The sequence below is a fragment of the Pistacia vera genome, unplaced genomic scaffold (genome assembly GCF_008641045.1).
Source record: "Pistacia vera cultivar Batoury unplaced genomic scaffold, PisVer_v2 Contig31, whole genome shotgun sequence".
Lineage (NCBI taxonomy): Eukaryota > Viridiplantae > Streptophyta > Magnoliopsida > Sapindales > Anacardiaceae > Pistacia > Pistacia vera.
In genome coordinates, this window is record NW_022196124.1 from 395,672 (window position 1) to 406,394 (window position 10,723).

The window sequence follows — 10,723 nt, forward strand, 5'->3', positions numbered from 1 at the left end:
TTTTATACTCTTTAATGAATCTCATTTATTATACATTTACTGAACCCACCATGTTCCTTCAACTTGAGGAAATTTAATTGTAATGACTTCTCAAGTTTGCAATTGAAAAAATATCCTTGAAATTGTTTTGAATTTTTTTTTTTTTTTTAGGTTTGAAAAAGTGACGTGGCACACTTAAGAATTATTAAAGATTCAAAAGGGTTAGGGCGCAAGATTTAACATACATGGGTAATAGGTAATAAGTGAAATTATTTAAATTTGAAAAAAAAAACCCTCCCATTCAAATCGTTTAGGCGACTCGACGAACCCAACCATTTCTCTTGCGATTTTCGTTCTCGTTTTCCGACAAATCTTTTGCTCTTTGGATTTTCGTTCCCATGTTAGTTACACAAACAAAAATGGTTGATTAACAAATCTGAAAAAACCCAACCCCTCTTTAAATTATAGACTCTAGCGGTTGTTTGAAGATTAGAGAAGAAGAGTTCTGGTGGAGCAACTTCCGAGACTGAAGTTGCTCCACTGGCAGAGGACACGCCAGTGTAGAAAGAGACCACGTGGGCAGAAGAGCAGACAGCAAACCTGCTCGCGAGTCATATCAAGAAACTATACACAGTACTAACATTACATTCTCTGAACCTGGAAAATCTTATCTTTTACAACAATAAAACAAAAACAAAAAAGTATGGGGATCACTAACGCTAGTGAAGCCAAAATCCTTGATAAATAATCATTCCTCTTCATATAGGCACCCAAGTACATCGCTAAAACAAAAATACAAAAATTATGAAGTCACTAGTGCTAGTGCTGCCAAAATCCTTGATAAATAAAAACTCTCTTTCATAGAGGTACCTTTCATCTTCTGAAGCACCAACTCCGTAGTGGCTGTCAAAACTGTTTTCATGTAATGAAAAAAGTATGGTACTCGCAATTCGGAATGTTACTAATCTTCCTCTTCCTCTTCCTCTACCTCATCCTCACCGTTGTCCTCATCCTCGCTTTCTTCAGTATCTTCTTGATCCTCTGCCTTCTTATTGTCCTGTTTTTTCTTATCACCAACGGGTCCTGAGGAAAAAAGAGGGGGAAAAAGAGATATAACTTTTGAGAAATTTTACATTAAGTCTTATCAATTTTCAGGGATGAACAAGGACAAGGGAGAATGGCGAACAATACGGATTTACACACGGTTGCATAAATTACATGTATATATGAGATAGACATATACCATATTCACTAAAGATGACTCCACCAGAACACAATCCTTCCTCAATCTTCATGAGTTGCAAAGTCATTCTGGGTCCAATCTCCTGAAGCTTGACAGCACTTTTTGTAGAAGCCCGATTGACTCTACCAAGATCATTCACCAGAGTCACTGTTGCTGCTTCATCATCAGCCTCACTTTCTGACCCGTAACCAGCCCTTCAAAAGCCACATGGAAAGAACAACATGAATTAAAATAAATCAAGAAGACCAAGTATGAATGTGTCATTAAACCCTAAACTACTCAAGGAATTACAGAATTCAGTACATACATACTGCAAGGAAAGCCTTCTTATATATGTTTCTCTTCAATTCTAAAAGGATTGTCAAATCTCAGCATACAATTACATTATTCCCACTAGGATACGCCCCCTCCAGCGACATGAATTACATATTATTAGAAGGAAATACAAGTAACTGTCTAAGTTGGCCAGAAAAACTCAAGCCAGAAATTTCATGTCCAATTGATTTAAAATTAGAATTACTACATAGATACAGATCCTAATAATTTAAGCTAACATACTTTCTTCAACAATCAGCTCAAACACTATAGTTGTTAATTCTCCATAATTAGACATATAACTATAAGTCTTCAGATTAGACAATAAGACAACCAAATAATCAATCAACAGATCTGCATCTAGCCACTACCCAAAATAGCTTTATATTAGAACAAATAAATTAACCACTACGCTGAATAGTACACACACACCAAAACTAGAAATGAAGTGATGGCATAAACTCAATAACTCTTGCTAAATAGAAATTAGATTAGCATACATATGTAAATGATTATGAATACTTACTTGGTAACAAAATCACTCACATCCTGAAGACTCCTGAGATCAGGGACTTGATGGTTCTGAACAAATTTTCTAAGTCTACGAGAAACGCCTACAGGTTGTAGTCTGATTGAATAATGTCGAAAATCAATAAGCTTGGTGTCTTTATTGTAATTTAGCAACACAATTCTCTGGCAAGTAGAAAGCTTGACCTGAAACATAATAAAATAACATTAAGCACAGGAGCAATATCCCGCTGATACTAGCATTAGAGTTATATTGTCTAACCACCCACAGTGTTAACATCAATGGCTGGAAAGATGTTCTGAAACATAACGGTTGTAAGCTTTAGATGTTGATCTCCAGTTCCAAAACCAGAAAGAACAATCTGCCAAAACAACATATTCAAAAAACATGGGTTAGTGGAATAGCATGTAAACACAGAACAAAACTTCCATTACTTGATCAGATCAATTTATGAATAAACATATTGCTTCAGTCCAATCATCTGTTGAGAAGCAAACATAAAATCTAACATAAGTGAACAGAAAAAATGCAAGTTTACTTGAGAGTCAGGGGGTTGGACCCACCATCTATAGGGTTCTGCTAATAAGTACTTTACAACCAGGCTTCATTGACAAAAGGAATATTATACTTAGAGCCAGTAAAATGAAAAAAAATATATTCTATATAGCTGGCCAGTTTATAATGAGGAAATCTACGAACTGAAAGCAACAATCAGAATGTATTTATGCTAAAAAGAAAATTACCAAAGGAGGATTTTTGAAAAGGTCTTGAGGACATCTAGGACGCACTTGAGATCGTGCAACATCAACAGCTAATGAGTACTCATGTATTTTAAACGTGAGAGTAGGGCCCTGTGGAGTTCTTGCAACCCTCAAGTATGGAGCAGTTTCAGTCTTTGACAATATGAGGAAATGTGTAACACCCATTGGCCCAGCAACATTCAAGAAGTCCTTAAGATTATTCCGCTTTTTCTCCTGCAATCATATAACAAGAAAATTAGAAGAAAACCATTGGATATTGCAAATATCAATCAAAACAAACTAATTAAGGGTCCTCTAGAATTAAAATCATGTCCATGGCTCAACTAAATTCATTGTTCAAAATTTTAAACACCTTTATGAGAAATCAGCTAATGATTTGATTTTACATTATAATCTATTAGTCTCATTGAGCATAATACTTCATGAAAACAAGGTTTCCCCAACAAAACCAATAATCCTTATTAATGTATATTCCAAGAATTCATCATCAAGTTTAACGAAACGAGCTCAAGTAAACAAGAACAAGACACAAAGAAGGAAAGTCAAAATCAGAAAACAAATAAAGCTTTACCTTAAGCTTGAGAGCAGTATACGGAAGCATCAACTTTCTTATGTCCAATTCAAGCTGCTTGAGAGGACCAGGCAATTTCCCTCGGGAAAACACAAAACTCTTTGGGATCTTATCCCCTGTGATGTGATCTACAGTAGGCTGCTTCTTCTTCCCAACCGGCTTCACAAATGCCTTTTTATTTTTCTGTTTTAATGAAAATAATAAAATAATAATCAGAAACTATGCACACTGACATTAACATTAGCAAAACTATTTTCAAAGTGCTTTTACAAAAATGATTCTTTTCATATGCTAGATTTTCTTCAATGTAATACCACTAAATAACATAATATTCAGCAATTTACTTCAAACTAAACCAAAGAGGAGGATATTCACTTACATTCCGAAAACGAGCCATGGCTTCGTAGGAAACAGAATATCGAGTCTTACTCAATCAAAGCTTTAAACTTTCCCGATTAATTACTTCTTGAATGCTACAAATAAAGTATTAAGAAAAAAATAAAAAAACCAGAATCAGAACACGAAGATAATATCTAGTATTGATCGTGTAAATAAACAAAATTCAGGGGTTTTGAAAGAGCTATTTGAATGAATTAAAAAGGATATACTTACAGGTAATGGTTTGCGGCGGCGGAGGTGGCGACGACGACGACGACGATGGAGTTTATTGGTGCTAGCGGGAACTGAAGGAAACAAGCGATAATGTGAATTTCTTGTGGTTGCAGAAGACAAAGAAAGAATTAGGGTTTAAGGGATCTGATTGAGTGTAGACAGAAGTATAGGTTTAACGTGAGAGAAGGCACTAGAATTCTGCCATGTGTTAGACTTAAGCCTAAGTGAGTGTGTGTGTGTGTGTGTGTGTGTGTGTGTGTGTGTGTGTGTGTGTGTGTGCGCACTATAATTCTGCCATGTGTTGTCTATATATGTGTGTGTATGTGTGTGTGTGTGTATGCGCACTAGAATTCTACCATGTGTTGTCTATATATGTGTGTGTATGTGTGTGTGTGTGTGTATGAGCAAAGGACATGTTTCCACCTATATATATATATAAGCAAAGGACATGTTTCCACCCAGGTTCAACGAAATGTGAAATCGAATATTTTTGGTTTTATTTATTCTAGATTTCATCTTTAAAGTACTACCGTTAATGACTTAATCGATGTAGAGGATGTTATTACAAAACTACCCTTCACACAATTCTAAACCACCGTTATAGTTGACCAAGCCACCACTACAACTCATTCTAAACCACCCCATCTCAAACCACCACCACAACCATCCAAACTATCACCACAACCGACCAAACCGCCACACCTCCGATATGCCATTATAGCCACCCAACCACCACCTAAAATCGCACCATTTAGGGAAAACAAAAAAGAAAAAAAACAGAAAAAAAAACCCAAATCCAAATCACCAACACATGCAAATAAACCCAAATCATGGCAAAACAAAATTAACCAAATCACGGCTAAAACAACACAACTAACAATTAAATCCAAACAATCAAGCTTCAATTAAGCCTAATTTCATCAATTAAGCAAATCCCAATTTATTCAAACCGAAAATCCTGGAGATTGGAGGCTGATGAATGACAACAAATGGTGACCGAACGTTGATAGGAAGTATGAAAGTTTTAGAGAGGGGACACGGGTGAATCAATTGGTGGAGGCAGGGGAGGTTTCTAGTGACCAAATCGGCTAGAAAAGCTTGTGGCGCGCCAACTCGAGCTAATGTGATGACTGACAAACGACGAGGTAAATGCGCGTGGAATGAGAGGGGTTTTGGCAGGGGGACAGAGGGGAGAAAAATGGTGGTGATGGGGAGGGTTGGGAGGAGGAGGTGGAGATGAAAAAGAAATGGGAAGGGAAGAGAAAGAAAATGACTGTTTTAACCTTTAACTTCTAAAATAAAGGAAACGGTGTTACTTTTAGGATGAGAATCTAGAATAAATAAAACTAAGGGTATCAACTTAGTATTTCGTTAAACCTCATCTGGTTTACTATATGTAGCCAGCCTCCATTTCTTTTGCTTTTTTCTTTTTCTTTTTATTTTCAAAACAAAATGTTGGATATTTNCTATGATTTGGTCAAATGCAAATCAATGGTTGATTGGTTGGGCAGTGGTGACACACTAGAGAGAGCGAGGTTGGGAAGTTGGGCTTGGGCGAGGAAGGCGTGAGACAACTGTTGGCATCGCGTGATAATGCTCGCGTAGCAAGGTAATCCCTGGTGTCTTCAGAAGTGCGATGTTGTACTGTGAGCAACCACCGTCGTGCGTTAAGCACAAGTTCATGCAAAAGGCAAGCATGGCAATGCTTGCAAATAGAGATTGTCGTGGTTGGAGCAGGGAGCACAACTCACCAGGGGGTATGCGACAACCAAGTTAGGGTGGTAGGTGAGTGGGAGGGGCCAAGGGGGGCCAAAAAGTGGCCATAAGTGGTCGGCAATCAGGTTAGGGATTTTAAAATAGTGGACAGGAGTGACTTGGCCTGGACAAGGTCTTGGCTCTCGGTTTGAGCGGTCCAACCGTCTGGGCCATGTTGGGTTTTAAAACATTGGTGGAAAGCTTAAAAAAAAAAAAAATCCTTATCTATTGCTAATGGTTCTTCTATAATTCTTGTTCAGGAATTTGCAAACACACCATCTATCCATTAAATAAAGAGTTCTCAAGCCTAAAGGCATTTTAGTGATTACATTTGAATAATGAATGGACAAATTGTATTAATTCAAAATACACAAGATGGTATTAAATTATTCATTTGATTTATTCCATCAATTTTCACATGTTCAATAACATTAACTTTGGGTACTTTGGTCTTTTAACCTATGTTAAGAGATCAGTGCTAGTGTCAAGGGGTGTGTATGATACAACATTAAAAGTTCAAGAGTATAACATAATAAGAATAGGGAAAGTCATAATTCTAATGATACAAACGCAAATATAAGGGTGGTGTATGAAATTTTGCATTCTTTCTTTTATACTCTTTAACGAATCTCATTTATTATACATTTACTGTACCCACCATGTTCCTTCAACTTGAGGAAATTTAATTGTAATGACTTCTCAAGTTTGCAATTGAAAAAATATNCTATGATTTGGTCAAATGCAAATCAATGGTTGACTGATTGGGCAGTGGTGACGCACTAGAGAGAGCGAGGTTGGGAAGTTGGGCTTGGGCGAGGAGGGTGTGCGACAACTGTTAGCGTCGCGCAACAACGCTCGTGTAGCAAGGTACACTCTGGTGTCTTCAGGTGCACGATGCTGTGCTATGAGCAGCCACCTTCATGCGTTGAGTGCACGTTCGCTCAAAAGACAAGCATGACAAAGCTTGGAAATAGGGATTGCTATGGCTGGAGTGAGAAGCCCGCCCAATAGGGCGTACGCAACAATCAAGTGAGGGTGGCAGGTGAGTGGGAGGGGGCAGGGGATACCAAAAAGTGGCCAGAAGTGGTCGGAAGTCTGGTTAGGGATTTTAAAACAGTGGATAGGGGTGACTTGGCCCAGAGAAGGCCTTGGTTCTTGGTTCGACCGGTCGAACCATTTGGGTTGTGTTGGGTTTTAAAACAGTTGTGGAAAGCTTAAAAAAAAAAAAAAAAAAATCTCCTTATCTATTGCTAATGGTTCTTCTATGATTCTTGTTCAAGAATTTGCAAATACACCATTTGGGCATATCCATTAAATAAAGAGTTCTCAAGCCTACCTAAAGGCATTTTAGTAGTTACATTTGCATAATGAATGGACAAAATTGTATTAATTCAAAATACTTAGGGACAAGATGGTAGTTAAATTATTCATTTGATTTATTCTACCAATTTTCACATGTTCGATAACGTAACTTTGGGTACTTTGGTCTTTTAACCTATGTTAAGAGAACAATGTTAGTTTCAAGAGGTGTGTATGATACAACATTAAAAGTTCAAGAGTATAATATAATACAAACAGGGAAATATATATGAAGACGTAAAGATCATTTTATCTATAACTTTATATTGCATTTTGAAACATATATGAATACTTAAAGATCATAGTACTTGAGTAAATATTATATTATAACTTCTATAATATCAAGTAGTGTAATTACTTGACATGTAAATTTGTTATAATATGTTTAAAAGAGTTGATCACTTTGATATGGTTTTATTTGTTTGTTTTCAATACACAAGGATCATCCATTTTATTAGTCCTTCTTACTTGAACAAATAAATTTTTCATCACCACAACTTCATCCCCCTTTTCTACTGAGATACATCAAAACTGAAAAGTGGTATCCTATGTTAAAAGCAGTGGATTCGATAAAGTAAATCGAATGAACAATATAGACCATAGTAAGAGTTGTGCAAGCGACAATCAGTTGTACAATTTTTTACTTAAAGGGATAAATCTTAGGAACTATGTAGTGACTGTCGTGTTTATTCTGAGTAGCTAGCTATGAGTGAGCAAAATACACCAATATTGACACATCTAAATTTTCAATGAAGTGGAAAGAGATGTTTTTGAACCCAACCTGCCCCTTGACTAGTTCTTGGGTTGATCGGTTTGATTGGTTGGGTTGATAGTTTGAGTGTTATATCCAACAGGTTTGAAATCTAGCAAACATGCCCCCTGATAAATATCATAAGTTCCTAAAGGTTTGAAATCTAGCAAACACATCCCTATGATTTGGTCAAATGCAAATCAATGGTTGATTGGTTGGGCAGTGGTGACACACTAGAGAGAGCGAGGTTGGGAAGTTGGGCTTGGGCGAGGAAGGCGTGAGACAACTGTTGGCATCGCGTGATAATGCTCGCGTAGCAAGGTAATCCCTGGTGTCTTCAGAAGTGCGATGTTGTACTGTGAGCAACCACCGTCGTGCGTTAAGCACAAGTTCATGCAAAAGGCAAGCATGGCAATGCTTGCAAATAGAGATTGTCGTGGTTGGAGCAGGGAGCACAACTCACCAGGGGGTATGCGACAACCAAGTTAGGGTGGTAGGTGAGTGGGAGGGGCCAAGGGGGGCCAAAAAGTGGCCATAAGTGGTCGGCAATCAGGTTAGGGATTTTAAAATAGTGGACAGGAGTGACTTGGCCTGGACAAGGTCTTGGCTCTCGGTTTGAGCGGTCCAACCGTCTGGGCCATGTTGGGTTTTAAAACATTGGTGGAAAGCTTAAAAAAAAAAAAAATCCTTATCTATTGCTAATGGTTCTTCTATAATTCTTGTTCAGGAATTTGCAAACACACCATCTATCCATTAAATAAAGAGTTCTCAAGCCTAAAGGCATTTTAGTGATTACATTTGAATAATGAATGGACAAATTGTATTAATTCAAAATACACAAGATGGTATTAAATTATTCATTTGATTTATTCCATCAATTTTCACATGTTCAATAACATTAACTTTGGGTACTTTGGTCTTTTAACCTATGTTAAGAGATCAGTGCTAGTGTCAAGGGGTGTGTATGATACAACATTAAAAGTTCAAGAGTATAACATAATAAGAATAGGGAAAGTCATAATTCTAATGATACAAACGCAAATATAAGGGTGGTGTATGAAATTTTGCATTCTTTCTTTTATACTCTTTAACGAATCTCATTTATTATACATTTACTGTACCCACCATGTTCCTTCAACTTGAGGAAATTTAATTGTAATGACTTCTCAAGTTTGCAATTGAAAAAATATCCTTGAAATTGTTCTGATTTTTTTTTTTTAAGTTTGAAAAAGTGACGTGGCACACTTAAGAATTATTAAAGATTCAAAAAGGGTTAGGGTACAAGGATTTAAACATATATGGGTAATAGTGTAATAAAGTGAAATTAATTTAAATTTTGAAAATTAAAACAAACCCTCCCATTCAAATCGTTTAAGCGACCCGACGAACCCAACCATTTCTCTTGCCATTTTCATGCAATTTTCGTTCTCGTTTTCCAGCAAATCTTTTGCTCTTTGGATTTTCGTTCCCATGTTAGTTACACAAGCAAAAAATGGCTGAGATTAACAAGTCTGAGAAAAACCCAACCCCTCTTTAAATTCTAGACTCTAGCAGTTGTTTGAAGATTAGAGAAGAAGAGGTTTTGATGGAGAAACTTCCGACGACTGAAGTTGCTCCACCGGCAGAGGACATGCCAGTGGCAGAAGAGACCACGTGGGTAGAAGAACAGACGGTAGACTCTGAAAATGGGTTTGAAGACGAGGATGCCGACGCAAATTCCGGTGAGGAGGAGGAAGAACAGGTACATTTCTTACTATTTTATGAAATAATTGGTTGTTGGTGCCAATTTGGGGATGTTTGGTTGGTGGTTGCTAGGGTGATTATGACATTTTGTCAAGCAGTTAGAGGACATCGGGTGAGTGGCTGTTTTTGGCTTTTAGACGACCGAGGAAGCCAAAGGAGGCTATAGGGAGGTTGTTTGTGGGAGGTTGGAGAGTTGGATTTGGCAGGAGGGTGTAGAATAGGGGGGCCTAGGGGGTTGCCCTACATATTGTAGGGCTGGCCACGCACAGCTGCTTGTGGCCAGCCCTACAATATATAAGGCAGCCCCCAACCCCCTTATTTTGTACTCTTCTACCATCCCCAACCATCTCTAGCCATTGAACCCACACAACAACCTTCATATGAAAACGTAGGCTAGCTTAGACAACAAAATAAACATTTTACCGGAATCGGAGGTATGTTTCATGTAAGCAGATTTATGAAATTATTTGATGTAACTTCTAGAAATCAGTATTTGGAACTGAAACTGAGATCCGGGTACCCGGGTAGGAATGTGGAACCGGGACTGAATTGTAATTCCTGTAAATTATTGGGGTTGTATGAATATTTAGATGGTTTATTTGTCATTTTAAAAAATAGGAGTTAATTGAAATTAACCCAGGTACCCCAAACCAAAACCAAACCTATGTTTCAGGTTTTGGTTCCAAATCTAGGAACCGACCAAATCTTGTTCCGAGTCTGGTCCCTTTGAATTTTGGTGGGTATGGGGACCCGCCCACCCCTAGGTCTTGCCGTTTCAAACTGGGAAAGTGTCTCTAAAAATTAGCTGTATTTTTAGCATCAATTGGAACGAACTTGAGTTGTTTAAGAAAGATATACAACTTAAACCCATCTCAATCAACATCTAAAACAAGAAATCTAATTTAACTAGGACTATTATAATAGGAAGGCCTAAATATAAGGAGATAATATAATCTTTTTCCCATAGAATTTTGATAATATTATAATATCTTTATTTGAAAAAAAGAAACAAAATCATATAAAATCAGTATCTATCATTCATTCAAACTTTAAAACTCAAATGCTCAATCAAATCTTATCGCATAGACCATACAAACGGAACGAA

At 37.3% G+C, this 10,723-nt stretch overlaps 1 protein-coding gene across 1 annotated transcript; it reads right to left on the bottom strand.

Annotated features, from left to right (window-relative positions):
• Positions 1 to 631: 631 nt before the first annotated feature.
• On the bottom strand, positions 632 to 4,189 carry LOC116136087 (peter Pan-like protein). The gene is made up of 8 exons (XM_031421801.1): positions 4,011 to 4,189; positions 3,778 to 3,871; positions 3,399 to 3,581; positions 2,810 to 3,040; positions 2,335 to 2,427; positions 2,064 to 2,251; positions 1,223 to 1,416; positions 632 to 1,062 (listed from the first exon to the last, which is right to left on the bottom strand). The coding sequence occupies exons 2-8, from the start codon at positions 3,793 to 3,795 to the stop codon at positions 941 to 943; spliced, it is 1,029 nt and encodes a 342-aa protein (XP_031277661.1). The 5' UTR covers positions 3,796 to 3,871; positions 4,011 to 4,189; the 3' UTR covers positions 632 to 940.
• Positions 4,190 to 10,723: the final 6,534 nt, after the last annotated feature.

What these genes read in the sequence shown, in the direction of transcription:
- LOC116136087 (XM_031421801.1), bottom strand. An exon ending in TTTTCAAAAATCCTCCTTTG is followed by an intron (nt 2,428 to 2,809) that starts GTAATTTTCTTT and finishes TTGTTTTGGCAG; the next exon opens with ATTGTTCTTTCTGGTTTTGG. An exon ending in GTGAGTGATTTTGTTACCAA is followed by an intron (nt 1,417 to 2,063) that starts GTAAGTATTCAT and finishes TGGCTTTTGAAG; the next exon opens with GGCTGGTTACGGGTCAGAAA.